At 42.4% G+C, this 18,316-nt stretch overlaps 1 protein-coding gene across 2 annotated transcripts in view; it reads left to right on the top strand.

Moving 5' to 3' along the window:
* Positions 1 to 285: 285 nt before the first annotated feature.
* GFOD2 (glucose-fructose oxidoreductase domain containing 2) overlaps positions 286 to 18,316 on the top strand; it is a 34,502-nt gene continuing 16,471 nt past the window's right edge. The window contains exon 1 of one of the 2 annotated variants that reach the window (XM_053906570.1): positions 286 to 1,237. In XM_053906570.1, the coding sequence (XP_053762545.1) occupies positions 964 to 1,237 (274 nt within the window). In that variant the 5' untranslated portion in view covers positions 286 to 963. The remainder of the gene's footprint in view (positions 1,238 to 18,316) is intronic. The other variant, XM_019455574.2, reaches the window with a different exon arrangement.

Below are 18,316 nucleotides of genomic sequence, written 5' to 3'. Positions count from 1 at the left end.
AGAATTATCAGGCTCAAAATGTCAACAGTGCCACTGTTGAGAAACCCTGTTCTAGGGTGAATCTTGGGACAGAAACAGAAATATCAAGCACAAACACAAGCACATTTTGATTCTGCATGGCTGTTCAGAATCCAGGGGAAAAGATTAAGGGGATAAAACCCTATCAGAAGAGGGAGGTTAGAGGTTACAATTTCTCATCACTCTGGGAGTCTTCCATGCTCTGAAGGTGGCAGCAGTGGCAGGAAGTCCTGTCTCCTAAAGCAGTTGGACCCGGTTGGTCAGCAGTTCTGAGAATAACTGCCTCAGCTCAACTGACATATTCTATTGTCACAGGTTGCTCTGGAACCACGGCTGGGACACCTTCCTAATACCACCTGAGTGGGGGTCCAGACTCACCAGGAGTCAGAAAAGCAGGGGAGGGGCTCCCCATGTAGGAACAACCCCTAATCCTACATTTCCAACATAGCCTGTTTTACAGTAAGGCTTACAGGTTTCACTACTCCAGCGGACAATATGGTGAACTAAAGAGAAGTCTTGTTACAAAACGGTATTGACTTGGGAGGACACAGGCTCCAGTAGAGATCAGGGGCACTGAGGTCACTGTAGGACCACTAACATGTAAGTAACAACCGAAGAACACGCAAAGGAAGAGAAAGGAAAGAAAACAGGAACCAGAGAACAGAAAAGACAGTCATTAGTAGGAGTCAGGAGGCCAGGAAGTACGGCGAGTTCAAGAGAACTACCGTTTGCAACGACAGGTCGTTGTGTCCAACACCAGACCTTCCTTCATTCCAGAACAACCAAGGCCCACCACAGTTCCCAGAACCTGGTTGTTTTTGATGCTGGACGGAGGCCCGAAACAAGTAGACGCAGTAACACACTCGCCCACCAGCCACCACCGCCGGAAATAAAGGACCTAGCCCTTCAGCCAAGACACTTAACCTCCGCCCCTAAAGTGCGAGCATGCGCACATGCGCAGCCCTCAATCACGGCACCTCCCAGCGCAGGCCCACCCCCCCGTCAAGGAGCATGCGCAGACTACTCGCCGTCCCGCCCCTCCCTTTCCAGAGCTCCCGGTTCCTTAGAAACCAGGCGGCGCGTTCCCGGTGGCTGCGCTTTAGATTCCGGGGCCCGCGCGTCCCCGCCAGCCTACCTCTTGGCGGGCGGGTGGTGGTCGAGACCGGTCCGGACCCATGGTCTCTGGTACAGCGCGGGACGGGCGATGCCAGCATGCCAGGTGAGAGGCGGGCCCGCGGCGGCGGGTGAGGATGAAGGAGAGCGCGGGCATGGCGCGGCAGCCAGCGGGCGTCGACCGGGCCTCCGCGGCCCGGCGCCCGAGGTCGGAGGCGGAGCTACTCATAGCCTGGGCTGGAGGGGGCAGTTCTAACTGCCACCGCGGTCGCCGAGTTCGGGGGTCGCCCCGGAGTTTGTCCTCCCCACCGCAGAAATAGGACCTACAGATTTGGTCATAGAATTGTAGAATTTTGTGTCCTGAAAGGACCTCGGCCATGACCCATCCCTTTACCGGACGCGGAAACCTAGGTTCCCTGCCTCGTGCCGAACAGACCCTACCTGTGTGAGGACTGACGATTTGTGGACGAGGATGTGAGGTGTGGAAGCCTCAGACAAAGGGCGCATAGGGTAGCTGGTACATCGTCTTTCAGAGTGAGATGGGACTTGTAGAAGGTAAATACTTTAAGGAAAGAGAGTTCAGGTGGCAGATGGGAGAAAGGACACTCCGGAAAGTGCAGGTGGCTCTGCCAGTTACAAAATGCCCACTGGCCAGGTCTCAATGGCCCTGGCCTAGCTTTGAAGCCCAGGAAGGAAGCAAATGGACTAGCGGAGACAAAAGGTGAGGTAAGGTGTTCCCATCAAGATGTTATCACACGAATGAGGTGGAAGGAAATGGGGGTGGGGAGATCAGGACTTGTGAATGGTTGTGTGAAAGTTTACCTTCCCTCTGCTGCCAAAGGTAAAGAACGGGACAAGAATAGAAAAGTTTAAAGTTGCATTAGCTAGACAGCAGGAAAGGTTATAAACCATCTTATAGAAGAAAGTGGGTGCCCTGTGAGTATCCAGAACCAAGTTGGGGCACTGCCCAGAAGACTTTTGTAGGCTCTGGGGCATAAAGGTCTCAGAAGGAAGAGCCTGTAGAGTATGACCCTTCATTTGAAGGGAACGCTATTTAAGTTAGAAAAGACACTTAACACATTATTGAGATATGGAGAAGACAGTTGTCTTTGTGTTGGGGAAGCTACATTCATTCTTGATAAGCAAACTCCTTTTCTTCTGAAAAGCTATGTGCACCAGGGAACAAAAGACTTTTTTTTTAACGTTTATTTTTGAGAGACAGAGCACTAGTGGGGGAGGGGCAGAGCGAGAGGGAGACACAGAAACCAAAGCAGGCTCCAGGATCTGAGCTGTCAGCACAGAGCTGACTCGGGGCTCCAACCCACAAACTGCGAGATCAAGACCTAAGCTGAAGTTGGACACTTAACCAACTGAGCCACCCAGGCACCCCAAACAAAAGAGTTTTTTAACTAAGGCCATCTATTTTACAGAAAATGTGAAAAAGTACTGGGTTTTGACTTGGAATATGGAGACTGGACCAAGAGATGAAAATTTTCAGCAGACAGTTCTGTTGGACTCCCCATTTTTACAGTTAAAAATTCTGTTGTCAGGCTTTCTCTTAGCACCCGGTTGTCTTACTTTTCCTATGGAATGATTGGTCTGAGTCTGATCACTTATATTTATTTGAGGGGGAAATTCAGATATTTCTTTAAGTATTGCTAGAATCCACTAGTAGTAAGATTAGCAATAACACCCCTTTTCCCCCTTCAAAGACATAAAGATTTGTAATATGGTCAAAAGAAGTGTGTGATTTTTAGAAGATGGTCCCTGATTCTAATCATCAAAATCAATTTCTTACTAGCTTGATAAAACTAATTATCAACGTATATTCGATTTTGCAGTATGTTTTCTTTCCCCCTCAGAGCGATGAGATACATTTAAAGTATGATGGTGTTAATAGGTCAGATTAGTTTAAGAAACAAAACTTTGTCTTAGGTTCATAAATCACTGCCAGACCTTATCCGTGATGTTGTGGCTGTGCATTTTATTGATTTTTCTTTCATCTGTGGAAATATTTTGTATAAAATATATCAAGAGATATAATGTGGTGTTATTAGAAGGGTTTGTAATCTGTGCGGAAAATTGGCACTGTTAATCAGATCCTGTCAGAAAAGCTTTATGAAAATCATTGTATTCTTTGTAGAAACTCAAATTACTTTAGCGCTGGCCCAGATAGAAGACAGGCTAATAGGCCAAAATCAAGGTAAGATGGAAGGGAGTAATTACCATCTGTGGAGCTGGATGCTGTGTGGGATGCTTTGAATGTAAGTGCAAATACTTTCTTGAATGCGCAGTTGAAGAAGATATTGCGTAAATGTGGTGAGTGTGCCCCATTGATTGGTGTACATTTTTTGAGCTCCTCTGTATAATCAGAAAGACACTGATTTTCTTTTCAATTTTCAAACGAAAAGACGGACTTACAGACTCTTAAAGTGTTTCTGCGTTGCTATAGCAATGAAACTTCGGACAAATAATTGCTTAATCTCAGCTCTGTTTTCTGGGGCAGCTGAGGGCAGTTATCAAATCTGACCTGTAATAAAGTAATCAGCAGTATTTAACAGGCCAATATACCAGATAAACCAGTAATGTTAACAGGATCTACTTTCACTGAACTGATTTTCTGGTTATACAGTAAGAGGAGAAATGCAGTAGAGATGCAGTGCCATCTGATAAAAGAAGTTGTAACACAGACGTTGGTGTTCAGAAAACACAGGAATCGGAGACCACTAACTTAGAAGTAGGAGAAGAGCCTTTCTGATGTCTGACAAGTCACTCAGGCATATTTATAGTAGGAGGTCCAATTCCTGGATAAATTCACTGTTGGAATAGGACAGTCTCTAGGAAAAAATTTCAGATTTTGCTATTTTTGAGAATTCATGTACAACATAGTAATGGAACATTATTTTTCTTAAATTAAAAAGTAGCAACTTTGTATTCCAAGGGAGTCCAAATATCCAAGTTACTTGAAAAATTTAAATGTTGGGTGTTTTTAAAAAATGGGCTCATGAAAATCAGAATGGTAAGAGATACTGAGAAAAATGTGAAAGCATTAAGACTTCCGACATTAACACTTACTATGAATTAGCCATTAGGTCAGGAATGAGCTCACTCGAGTATTATCTGTATAAACTGAGACAAAAGAAATGAGAAACGAAGTAAGTATTTCTGTCTCACGGGATGGGAATAAACACTTAGATAATACAGTTTAAATAAACATTCAGAAGGAAGAAATGAATATTCCTGCATTACTTAAATACACTCAAACTCTATCCTTAAGCACTTGTTCTTTAGATCCTTCTCTTAGAAGGAAAGTTGCAAGTAGTGCCTTTGTCCTAGATACTCGCAGTTTTCAGAGTAGCCATTGACAAAATGCCACATTCTTTGGGACCCAGGATAGACAGGAATTGCGGGAGAGATAGCTCTCCCCTGCCACTTCTCACAGCTATTCCATAAGGGTTTCTACCCGTCCTCTACCATGAAAGATTAGGAATGAAGGCTGTGAGGAATGGGAATGGAGTATCGAATGCAGTCCTTTTTCCTAGCTGGAGATAACTGGTACTCTCACACTGTCAGCTCTCAATTTCTCATGAGAACAGATAACCCCAAAATAGAACCTGCAACACTTCTACTTGGCTTTGAGATTTACCATATCACTTTACAACGTCAGGATCTTTTGTTATTTACTTTCATAATTACATTTTGCTTAGAATGCTGGGGCACCTGCCTGGTTCTTTCGGTAGAGCATGTTACTCTTGATCTCGGGGTTGTGAGTTCCAGCCCCACATTGGGTGGAGAGGTTACTTAAAAATAAAATCTTAGGATGACTGGGTGGTTCAGTCAGTTAAGCGTCCAGCTCAGGTCATGATCTCACAGCTTGGGGGATCAAGCCCTGCATCAGGCTCTGCCCTGACAGTGCAAGAGCCTGCTTGGGATTCACTCTCTCTGTCTCTCTCTGCCCCTCCTCACCTCACTCCCTCTCTGTCTTTCAAAATAAGTAGATTAAAAAAATAGTTTTTAAAAAAATCTTAAAAAAAAAAAAATGTTAGGCAAATCTTACAACTTGTGGACCATAATTTCATAATGTGTATAATTTGTAGCAAAATAAATTGAAAATAGTACAGTTGTCTAACACTAGAGAAATAAAGAGCTGGTTCATGGAGTCAGTGAAATATGCAACCCTTAAAAACTGTGGTAACATAAAAAATGCTTATGTCAGAATGGGTATGTGAAAAAATCAGGATACAAAGTTATGAATACAGTTTAATCACAATATATTAAACAAATCTAAAAAAAACCCAAAAAAACAGAAGAACACAGAATAATTGTCGATGAGTATATATTTTAAAATACAAACCTTCCTGGGGCGCCTGGGTGGCTCAGTCAGTTAAGCGTCTGACTTCAGCTCACATCATGGTCTCACAGTTTCTGAGTTCGAGCCCCGTGTTGGGCTCTGTGCTAACAGCTCAGAGCCTGGAGCCTCCTTCAGATTCTGTGTCTCCTCCTCTCTCTGCCCCTCCCATGGTCATGCTCTGTCTCTCTCTGTCTCTCAATAATAAATAAACATTTAAAAAAAGTTAAAAATAAATAAAAATAAAATACAAACCTTCCTAGGAGTTTCTTGCTGATGTAAAAGATGATTTGGAACTTTCTTTCTGCAGGCCTTCATCCCTTCATACTCTTTGACTGTATTAAAGTTCTGGGGAGGAGGACTGGCAGAGGACAGCACTGTTGTTTCCTGTCTCAGGTGTCAGGGAGTCAAACAGTAGTGTGGTTACCTAGATAATGAATTTTCATGTGTATAAATGAAGGGTACACTGTACATCTTATGTGTTCTCTGAGACTTTTTTTGTTGTTTTAAGATTTTTTACTTGTAAGTAATCTCTATACCCAACATGGGCTCCGACTCACAACCCTGAGATGAAGGGTTACATGCTCTTCCTTCTGAGCCAGTTAGGCACTGCCTAAGACTGTTTCATTGTTGTTGTTTTTGGTGCTTGTTGATAGATAGTCTTGAGCCTGAGGGTCTCTTCAGTGTGTTTTGATGGATGCTTTAGTAGCACAGTGTTCCAAAGTATATTAGAGGATGTTCCATGTGGTTAATGTTTTCTGCCTGGTGGTGTGGTGGTTCCTGCTAGGAAATGGTTATCATCTCTGGGGGACCTCTCTGGGAGTAGCTCTGGGAGCATGTGAGATAGAATGTTTGTCTTCTCAGGCATCCTTTGTTTGTCCGGGAGAAGGGGGGGTGGTAGAGACAGCCATATTTCCTGTTACTTTTCAGCCTTTTGCATTGGTTGACAATCCTGTGCCAGTGGCTTATGTTTTGGAACAATGGAGAAAATGATTGAACATAGTATTCCTTATCCGATGTTATTTTCAAAATTAAATCAGTATGCTTAAGTGGCTTGTTTTGGTTCCTCCAGGCCTGAGCTTGCTTCTGGTCATGGTGGTTATTCTTTTAAAACTATCTCTGTTTCTCGTTTCCTTTAATGACTAATAACCCTAATATACTAAGGTTGTTATTCAAAGAACACTTAAATGTCTTTAAGTAATTTCCAAAGTGTTCTGGGATTGTTACCAAAATACTTTGAAGTGTGAGGTTTCAGGGACCTGTTTTCTTCTTAAAACCGTATAAAACCCAGTCTTGGTCCCAAAAGAGCTTAGAGTCTCAATAGTGAGACAAGACATTGTGTGCATCATTTAAATAATAACCAAAAAATCTAAAATATAAAATGAATGGCTGTTTTCAGGAACGCATATCCCATATACATGCTGTGTTTTATAACTGGTCTTCTCCATTACACATTAAACATCTCCCCTCTCCCCTGCCCCCCCCCCCCCAAAAAAAAAAAAGGTAAAAAGAAGAAAAGGTGGTATGACAAAGACTGTCCTGAGATTAGATTATTTTAGATTTCACATGTAATAGCTAGATGATCGTTAAATGAAACCACAGCTGAGTGTGGTCATGGCCTAGTTGATAAGCAGTTTTCTTGCATATAAGAAGGAGATATGTTGGGCACCTAGGTGGCTTAGTCAGTTAGTGTCCAACTTTTGATTTCGGCTGAATTCATGATCTCATTGATTGTGAGATTGAGCCCCAAGTTGGGCTCTGTGCCAACAGTGTGGAGCCTTCTTGGGGTTAGGTAGGTAGGTAGGTAGGTAGGTAGATAGATAGATAGATAGATAAACTTAAAAAAAAAAAAAAAAAAGGAGATGTTTGTGAAGGGCTTTGGGCATTTCCAGTCACCAGAGAACCACTTCATATTTAAACTGTTTGGTGACCAGAAGCCATGTAACACAGAGTTAGAGAATGACAGTCTGAGTTGCTATGCTCCAGGGTGCCCTACAAACGTCCTATACCCAAGAGACTCCTGGCTGGCTCAGTTGGTGGAGTGTGCACCTCTTGATCTCTGGGTTGCGAATTTGAGCCCCACATTGGGTATGGAGATTATTTTAAATCTTAAAAAAAAAAAAAAATGTCCCAAACTGAAATCCAGTGTCTATTACTGTCATAGATAAACCAGTTTTCCCAGGAGAAGAGTACTTTTCTCCATGTTGAAGGTGGAAAACACTTAGAAAACTTCAGTAAATTAAGTGTGCATTCTTGGTCCCTAGGTAAAACCAAAGTTTGTAATACACCTCTCTACGGTTGGCTGTTTCACATGCATCACGGCCAAATGTGTTTTACCTAAGTGATTTAAAAGTAAAGGCAGAGTCTTTGTTCACATGCCTGCTACAGTGAAAGATCTCTGAACACTCATTGTGTTTCTGTGTCAGATCAGTCCTTGGTATTCGGCTATGGGTGTAGCAAGAAATAGAAACTAAGCTCCAGGGACCTAGCCTGCCTGTCTAGATCACTGCTCTGTGTCCCACCTCCTGGCATAATGCCTGACTCATTGTGGTGCTTATAAATATTGGGGAATAAATGAGAAGAGGACTCTGGTGACTGGATAGTGTGCCACTGAAATGGGTGGGGGTGCGCAGAAGGAGGTTTGTGTTTGAGAGGAAAGACAAATTTGGGATGGGAGCAGCTGGTAGGTCACTTATGTGGGGATTTCCATTTGACACTTAGACATTTAGTAGAGAGAGAGCTGGAACAAGTTGTTGAGGCTGGGAATTGGAAGTTAATATTTGCATGAAGGTTGTAGTGAAATTGAAGGATTAGATTATGTTGCTTCAAAAGAGAGAGGACTGAGGATGGAATTTTCAGGTTGATGTCAACCTGGAACTCACTGTTAAAGTAGTCTTAGCAAAAAAATAATCTTCTTGTTCTTGCCAGATTTTCAAAAGCAATAAAGAACTAATATGGAGGGGGTGGTGCCTGAGTGGCTCAGTCTGTTAATTGTCCAACTCTTGATTTTGGCTCAGGTCATGATCTCATGGTTCATGAGATCGATCCCCACGTGGGGCTCCATGCTGGGCGTGGAGCCTGCTTGGGATTTTCTCTCTCCCCCTCTCCTTCTGTCCCACCTCCCTCCCCTATGTGCGCGCGCGCTCTCTCTCTCTCTCTCTCTCAGTAATAAAATAAAATCTTAAAAAAAAAACAACTTAATGTAGCCAGTAAATAAGTAGTTTTTCCTACTGTAATCATCAGCTGAAGCTAACTTTTAGACCTGATAGCAATCCAGATATTTCTGTGGGTGTTAAATTTTTTCTTTATGACCCAATTTAGCTGACCCTTTTGTAGCTTGGGTAGTTATGCCTCATTGAACAGGTCATTAGGTCTTTCATTAGTGCCCTCGTAGGACACTGTGTGGACTGGAGCAGGGGGGCAAGGAACTGTCCTCTTTGGCCAGCTCTGGGTGTGCCCCATCACGTGGTAGCTGCCTAACAGTTTACCATCATATCAGCTTGTGGACCTGAGGGAATAGCACACCTGTCCTTTGTCCTGTTTGTGTTTTTGCTGACAATGAGAAGGTAGGAATCTGTGACCATGTCACTGAGTCAGTGTGGGCACTGTTAAAATAAAAAACAAATCATAGGAAAATGAAACCTTCTCCAGAGAGCCTCTGGATTTTTGAAACCCAGGGACCAAAACATTTATCACAACTAATTTGTAAAACTCAACACCTGTTTCTTTAGTTTGGCTTTTATTTTTTAATGGGAACATAAATGCAAGTAAAGAAACACTTCCACACATCTATCTGAAAGCAGTCCTGCTGAAAGCGTTCATGTTATCATATCAGACTCTTAAGTACATGCTGTAGGTAGTCCCTCTGCTATGAACTTGAGGTTTAGAACTCAGGCTGCATATCCCCACTCCCCCTCATGTTTATGCTCTGATGATGGGGTGTGGTTGTCTTTCCTCTTTGGGTCTGGCTCTTGTACTCAGGCATTGACCGCCTGTCTCCCATACTGGCTCAATTCCAGGTGTTAGGAGGGGCCAAAAGGAAGGCTGGGGGACAGTTAGACACCTCTTTCTAATTAATTCTTGGTACATGACTGGTGTTGAAGGCCTGATAGAAGGCATTCCTGCTTATTTCCCCAATAGGTCCTAAGTTTTGCAAAACAACAATTAAAATTGACCTTCATGGTTTTATTTTATCTCCTTTATCATGCTCAAAAATTAAGCTTGATGCCTGGATGGCTCAGTTGGTTAAGTGTCTGATTCTTGATTTCAGCTCATGTCCTGATCTCACAGTTTGTGGGTTTGAACTGCATCGGGATCCTCTGCTTGGGATTCTCTCTCTCCCCTCCTCTGTCTGCCTCTCCTCTGCTTACTCTCTCTGTCTCTCTCTCAAAAATAAATAAATAAACTTGAAGAGAGGGAGGGAGGCAGGGAAGGCAAAGAAGGAATTAGACACAAAAAGCTATTGTCCTCTAACCAGTGCACCATCTATACAGGTTTAACCCTACTTCCCGATCTATTCATTCTCACACTTACTTGTACATTCATTCTTCAATGATTACTCAGCACCTACTCTGTCAGCACTCTTTTGTCCTGGTGACAGCAGTGTGTGAGGTAGGCAAGATCCTGCTATCATGACAGATGCTAAATAGGTGATCCCAGTGAATCATGATGGGCACTGTGAAAACCAAAGCCCAGGCTGCTGGGAACTGTAAGCCGAATCACTTAACCCAGCCTAGGCCATGCTGGGTTAAGATGTAAAGAAGTAGTGTTTAAGTGGAGACCTGACAAATCTCCTGAGAATTAGCCTGCCAAAGTAAGAAAAGATTGTTCCAGGCAGAGCAAAGAGCTTGGACCAAAATCTCAGAGCAAGACTGAAAAAGATGTAGTAGCTGCTAGCATGTCAGGTACAGTGTAAGGGAAAAGTGGTAAGGTGGAGAGGTGGGGAGGGGTCCAGCTCATACTGGGAGATGCTTTGTGGACCTCATCAAGGAAATTGGGGTTTATCCTGGGGGCACTTAAAGTCTAGGGAAGGAAATGGTCAGGACAAGGAAAAATGTTAGGTGTCTGTTAGGAGACCAGAACAGTGGATGAATTCCAGGGGCATTGAATCCAGTTGGTGAGATGTAGTGACAGACTGGCTGTGGGGCAGATGGCTTCACTGCAGCCAGAGTGGTTTCTTATGGACTGGTTAGGACTGAATCACTGTCACCTGTTTGAGCTACTCTCACTTGCCTTCCCTTCACAATTACCTGTTGGTGTTTGACTGAACATAGTCACTGGGTCATTGTGGTCTTGTAAGGCCCTTAACATACAGTACACTTCTGTTACATGGAGGAAGCTTGACTGCAAGGGGATTGAGCTAACGAGTAATCATGAGTCATGTCATGTGGAGGAGGGAGGTTAGTTGAAGAGACAGCTCTAGATGAGGGTGCCCTCTTAGCAGGTCAAATTGTAGCTTAAGACTGAAAGTAGCAGCTCGTTTTCCTAATCCCAAGTGGCAGGCAGAGCTATTCTGTTATCATATCATGCTTGTTTTCTTTCCTGAACTATTAAATCAGATTTTGCCCCAAACTACTTAAATTCATGACATAAGTAATCTCTATTATATTGATGAACATATCCCAAGACCCTACTAAATTATATGCAGTTTTGATGAGTTCAGTATATGCATCTTGGTTTATTAACTAACTGTGCAGGAACAAGATCTGCAATCTTTATTTTTTCAGCAGTATGCATTGAATACCCACTATATATCAGGGCTTGTTCTAGGCACTGGGGATGCCACAATGAATAAACAGACAAAAAATCGCCTGTCTTAAAGAAGCATACATTCTAGCAGGGGTGATTGAGGGAATCAAACAATGAGGTAAGTGAGGGAGAGAGTAAGCCAAGTGGATATCTGTACAGAAAAGGGAACTGCAACTACAAAGGCCCTGAGACAGGAGCATACCTGGCATGTTTGAGATATATTTAGTACTGAGCCACTGCTGCGGAGGCAGAGTAAGCAAGGGAAAGAGAGATAGGACATAAGGTGAGAGATGTAAAAGGAGGAAGGGAATGAGGGCAGACTATGTAGGACCTTGTAGGTCAGTGGAAGAGCTTGGCCTTTTATTCCAAGAGAGATGGGAAGCCTGTGGAGAGCTTGGACAGAGGAATGACTTTTTACTCTAATTTAATTTGAGTCATTCTCAATGCTATGTTGAGACTAGATTGGGGTGCAGTATGGGGTGGAGGAGCAGGGTAGAACCTGGGAGGTCACCTAAGCTGTTGCAGTAATGTAGGTGAGAAAGGTGGTTGTGACTTGAACTGAGATAGCAGTAGGTGTAGTGGATGTATCTTGAAGGTAGAAAGCCAGCAAGATTTGTTAACACATCAAATGTGAAGTGTGAGAGAAAAATAATAATCAAGGATTACTCCAAGATTTTGACTTGAGCTGTTGGAAAGTTTGTTACCAATTTCAGAGATGAAGCCATTGTGCACAAGTTTGGCAGGGGCGGGGGATGGAGGATTGGCAGGGGGTGGCATGGGAATTCCAGGAGTTTAATTCTGGACATTTAAAGTTTGGGATGCCTACTAAAATAAGCATCCAAGTAGAGATATCGGATAGGGAGTTGTTGTTTATACTAGTCTGGAGCTGAAGAAAGAGGACCTGGCTAAAATCTTTGGGAGTCCTCAGAAAATAGTGTGTATTTAAGCCATGAGACTGAATAGGATCATCATGGTTACCACGGGAGATTGGGAAGTAGCCAGAGAGATAGGAGAATAGCAGGAGAAATTTGTGTTCTGGAAATTAAGAGTGTTGCAAAGAGGGTGGAACATGCTATATCAGATGCTACTGCTGTGTCAGCACAAAGTGGAATGAAAATGAGAATTGGCCCTTGGATTTGGGGATTTTGGATTTTGGATTTTGGATTTTACAACATTTTAATTGTATTTGACAAATATCGGGTAGCTGAAGTATTTATGACCATTCCTATGGGGTTGTCAGCCATGATGCCTTGAATACATAAGATACACAATTACAGTTTGAAGTTCTGAACATTTCATTCTTCTCCTACTTCCTTTGGCCCATTTTATTTTACCTTTTATTTATTTTTTTGTTTTTTAAGTAAACTCTTTGCCCAGTGTGGGACTTGAATGCATGACCCTGAGATCAAGAGTCGCATGCTCTACTGACTGAGCCATTGGGCGCCCCGGACCCATTTCATACTGAGGAAATACTGTTAGGTAGAGGCTTGAACACTACTCTAGGAGACGGGAGTGTCTGCCAATTACAAATTGACTTTTTAATGTGCTTGGACTGCTGTGCTCTTTACTGAACTGAACCAATATGTCAGTGTTTTTTCATAATTCAATCCTGCAGTGTGAGTAATGCCTTCCTCATGTGGAACTCGGAGTGCATTACAGATATGTCATTTAACTTTTTTTTAAAGTTTATTTATTTTGAGAGAGAGAGAGCATGCGTGTGAGAGCGGGGGTTGGGGAGAGAGAGAGAGGGAGAGAGAGAATCCCAAGTAGGGTCCACACCATCAGTGCAGAGCCCGATGCGGGGCTCGAACTCACCCAACTGTGAGATCGTGACATGAGCCGAAACCGGACACTTAACCAATGGAGCCACCCAGATGCCCCTAACGTTTTTTTAAAGATAAAATTAATTCATATCCTGTTGAATGCTCTTGTAGTACCCTCTTTGCCTTTATAATGCTTTTCTCAAATTATAATGACATATTTATGTGATGATTTGTCTTCTCGCTCCTGCTAAACTGTAAACTCTATGCAAACAGAAACTATCTGGTTTGTTCACCAATATAACCTGTGCGTTGCCTTGGCCTGGCCAATAGTACGTAATTAAAATAAGTATTTATTAATGAATCAATGTGCATAAATTACAGGTGTCATTTTATATATGAGCATCTGAAACACAGACTGTGATTAGCTAAGCTAATGTCGTAATCTGTTTTAAAACTAGGTTGAGGCCCCATCTCACTTAATAACTAGGGTCCTGGCCTCACCCCTGGCCACAGTACTTTATTTTAGCATATTTTATATGAAGATATAATTACTAGAAAAACTCATCCACAGAAAAAGCTGGCCTCTTGATACTGGCCCTTTGGAATGTTTGAAGGGTCAGAGATCTGTGGCAGTCTGTAGAGGCATCTCAGAGGAAGAAGGAGTGCCCTAAGGATACACAGCTTGGAATGGCTGCTTGCACTGGGGAACTGCAGGTGTAAGGCTGGTTCCAGGGAAAGACGGGGGTGGGCACTGAGTGAAGGCTTCTTGCTCTTGTGGTGTTCCAGGTCTTGTTGCCCAACCTGTACAGCTACGGCCACAAACTGTTACACATCATTTCTCACTTAGAACCATCATTAACTTTATTTGCCTAAAGCAATACACAAGAATTCTTTTTGAACCCTCCCTTCCTTAGTATGAGTTGTTCATGAGTGGTAAGGACTTACTTACCTAATACCTGAAGCTCAGTAGCTTGTCCAGTTTGGCATTGGTTAGTGGAAAGTGCCATCTTCAGATACCCTCAGCAAGTGCTGAGACTGACTAGATCATTGGGCCTTGAAGTTAATTCATCAGAAAACTTACTCTCTTGGCTCCAGCCGTTGTCTCTGTACTGTTGATATCTCCAAAAGTAAGCTGACAAGGTTTTATGTTGTTTTTAAGGAAAGAGACTTTTAGTTCACATGTATCCATTTTGTTTGATTATGAACCTGAATCTTCAAGATGTGAACAGGTCGTTCTATGCTCTTAGAAACAACAACTTCTGATTAAAAATTGAGGTATAATTTACTTAGAAGTAGTGCACAGATCTTAAGTATTCAGTTTGATGAGTTGTTACCAGTTGCATCACCATGTAAGTACAGTGCAACAAGAATGTAGAATATTTCCATCACTCGAAAATGTTTCCTTATGCCCCTTTCCAGTCAGTCCCATACCCCTACCACCACCAATACCTTCTGCTATCACTATAAATAAAGTTCACCTGTTCCTATACTTCAGATTAGTGGAATCCTACAGTAAGGGGTGTTGTGTTTTGTTTTGTTTTGTTTTTGGTGTGTATGTCTGGAATCTTTCACTATACGTATTTTTTAGATTCATACCTGTTGTTGCATGTATTCATAGTCCATTCATTTTTATTTCTTTACTATATTGTATTGAATGATTCTACCATAACTTGTTTATCCGGTCTCCTATTGATAAACATTTGGATTTGTTTCCAGTTTGGGGCTATAATGAATAATGCTACTGTGAGCATTTTATTTTTATTTTATTTTTTAATGTTTATTTATTTTTGAGAGACCGCGAGCATGAGTGGGGGAGGTGCAGAGACAGGGGTTACAGAGGATCCAAAGCGGGCTCTGTGCTGACAACTGGGAGCCTGATGCAGGGCCTGAATTCGCGAACCGTGAGATCATGACCTGAGCCGAAGTCAGATGCTCAACCTACTGAGCCACCCAGGTGCCCTTACTGTGAACATTTTATGTAAGTTTTTGTGGACATGCGTTTTTGTTTTCTTGGGCAAATATCTACAAGTGGAATTGCTATGTTATTGGGTTAATATATGCAGGGTTGTTTTAATGTTTATTTATTTATCTTTGAGAGTAGGGAAAGGGCAGAGAGAGGGAGCGGGAAAGAGAATCCCAAGCAGGTTCTGCACGGTCAGCACAGATCCGGACCCGGGGCTTGATCTCAAGAGATGGAGATTATGACCTGAGCCAAAATCAAGGGTCAGCTGTCAGCACGGAGCCTGACATAGGGCTCAAACGCATGAAACTATGAGATCATGAGCTGAAATCAAGAGTCAGATGCTCAACCAAGCCACCTGGGCACCTCCCAACACTATTTCTTTAAGAGTTTCTTTTTAGGGCACCTGGGTGCCTCTCTGCCCCTCCCCTGCTCGTGCTCTCTTTCAAACTAAATAAACTTAAAAAAATTTTTTTAAAGAGTTTCTTTTCCCCGTTGAATTGATTTAATACTTCAGTTGAAGATCAGTTGACTGCATTTGTGTGGCTTGCAGGGTAAATATAGTATTACAAGGCAGTAACTTTGTCTATAGAAATCCCTAATGGCTCTTTTTGAAGCCTGGTGCTGAAAAGTAGAAAGGTAAAATGTGGAAGCAAACCAAGTGTCCCTGGTCAGATGAATGGATAAACAAAAAATGTAGTGTATACATAAAATGGAATATTATTCAGCCTTAAATAAGGAAGGAAATTCTGACACACCCTACAACATGGGTGAACCTTGAGGACATGATACTAAGTGAAATAAGCCAGTCACAAAGGTACAAGTATTATGTGATCGCACTTATAGAGAATCAAACTCATAGAGATAAAGTAGAATGATGGTTGCTGAAGGTTGGAGGAGATAGGATGTTCTTGTGTAATGGATCTAGAGTTTCACTTTTACAAGGTAAAAAGAGTTCTGTGGGTGGTGGTTGGTGGTGATGGTTGTGCAACAATGTGAATGTTATTAATGCGGCTGACCCATACGTTTAAAAATGGTTAAGATGGCAAATTTTATGTTGATGTGTATTTTGCCACAATTAAACATTTTTAAAACCTAACGATATACGTACAGAATAGTTCTTAGGACATGTGATTCCTACTGTGTATTAGGATGACAAGGCTGTCTAAATTCTATAATGAATGTAAGCTGCTTAATAGGAGTATAGTATCTAAAGGAAGAAGGTCAGACAGAGTATGCTCAGGATATGGCATTTAGTTCTGGGGGCCCCATTTCAGGGGGATGTTGGCAAACCAGAGATTGGGCAGGCCAGAGCGACCTTGGCTATTCTTTTGATAGAGAGTATGAGGAAGGCCCGAGGGAATTAGAGTTCTGTCTGTAAAGGAGTGTATCAGTAAGCTTTTGCTATATAACAAACAACCTCAAAATTCAGTAGCTTAAGACAAATATTATGTCTCATGATTCTTTTTCCTCCCCAGCTTTATTGAAATATAATTGACATATAACATTGGGTAAGGTAAAGGTTTACAGTGTATTAATCCGGTTTTCTTATGATTTTGGGGGAGGTCTGGATGGTTCTGGGTTAGGTGGTCTCAGCTGGAACTGGATGACGTGAGATGATCTCACTCATATAACTGGCGTTTGGCTCAGTGCCAGGTGGGGCAGTGAGGATGACTTTGGTCACATGTCTCTTGTGATCTAGCAGGATGGCCTAGGCTTGTTCACATGGTGATGGTCCCAGAGAACCCACGAGCAGTGTAAGAGAGCAAGCCTCCATGCATAAGTACTTTTCAAACATCTTGTGTCATTTTGCTAATTTCCCATTGGCCAGAGCAAATGGCATGGCTAAGTCCAGAGTCACTGTGGGAGGTGATTGACTATCTGATGGCATGAAAACAGAAAAGGGAGTTATTGTGGCCATTTTGCAAACAACCTACCACCACCTATGAAGTTTAGTGGAAACATGACAGTTTGATTAGAAACATCACAGATAGTTCCACAATGTAGAAGACCAAGGACTTCAAGTCCATCCACAGAAGAGTTTTTGGACTAAAATGGCCACAGAACAGAATCAGGCCACTAATAAAGGGAAGGTCTTGTCATTGGATGGGTTGGACAGGCTGTGTGACCTCTTGTCTTTCTGACCAACTTGGACCTGTTACATCATCTCTTCCAGGAAGCCTTTCCTGCTTGCATACCACCTGTGGCCCCTGTTGTTAATGATGGCTGTTCTCCATGTGACACACAGATTTGTTGCTCTACCTGTTGTAATGAATAACAAATGTGTTTACATGCCTGTCTAGTCCATGAAATGGAGTTCCTTAGGGTGATTCACCATTTTAGTACCAATGTCTTTGGGAAATTGTGTTCCATCCTCAGGTTGCCTCCTGGTGGTCATTTGACTGTGGCAACTCCAGCCATAGAATCTTAGACTTAAAGCTGAAAGGAAGGAGAAGGAGGGGGGAAAGTGCCTGTCAATGGAGATTACCTCCTTACCTCCCTTAAAGAATGTTCTCAGAAGCTCAACCAAACTGTATCTTCATCCTATATTTATCTTCTTTGATGCGTCTTTTTTGCAGGAGAGGCTGGGAAATACAGGTTTTAGTTCTGCATGTCGCATCTAGTAGTAAAGTATTCATAGGCAACTACTGCCCAGGGTCTGACTCCTACTCAAGCTGCCTAATCGATGAATGACCTCTCTGACATTATGCAGGTAACACCAGAATTCCCAGAATCTGTGATTCCTCAAACAATGAGGTAGAATGGTTTTTAATCATAATCCTGACTATCTTCATGATTAAATTCTGTCATTTGAAGCTCCTAGCTTCATAACTCATGGGATAGGGCAGGGGTCAGCAAATCTTTTCTATTAAGTGCCAGATGGTAAATATTTTCAATTTTGTGGGCCATATGCTCACTGTTGCACCTACTTTGCTGTTATATTACAAAAGTAGCCATAGATAAAGGAATGGATATGACTTGTGTTCCAGAACTTATAAAAACAGGGGTAAGACTGGATTTGGCCTACCCCTGTGGTGGGGAATGAGTCTCTTCCTATGATTTTGCAGAAGCTGTGGCTCCATGGACCAGGCATACAGAAGGTAAGATGATATCCCACCAGTCTGGGAAGAGCAGAATCCACAAATCCCAGCTTCTGCACAAGTTTCAACAAGTCAGGCCTTTCGGGTTCCCTGTTTCTCTACATGACACTACAACTTGTCATTTATGCTTAGAACTTCGGTGTCATTTTTAGGGTGTCACATTTATTTATTTATTTATTTATTTATTTATTTAAATATAGTTTACATATCAGTAAATTTACCCCTTTTAAGTATACAGTTCTGTGAGTTTTGGCATGCACACAGT

This window comes from Panthera pardus, unplaced genomic scaffold (assembly GCF_024362965.1).
Source record: "Panthera pardus isolate Hobbes unplaced genomic scaffold, ASM2436296v1 HiC_scaffold_19, whole genome shotgun sequence".
NCBI lineage: Eukaryota > Metazoa > Chordata > Mammalia > Carnivora > Felidae > Panthera > Panthera pardus.
This window is presented reverse-complemented; position numbering and strand designations above follow the sequence as displayed.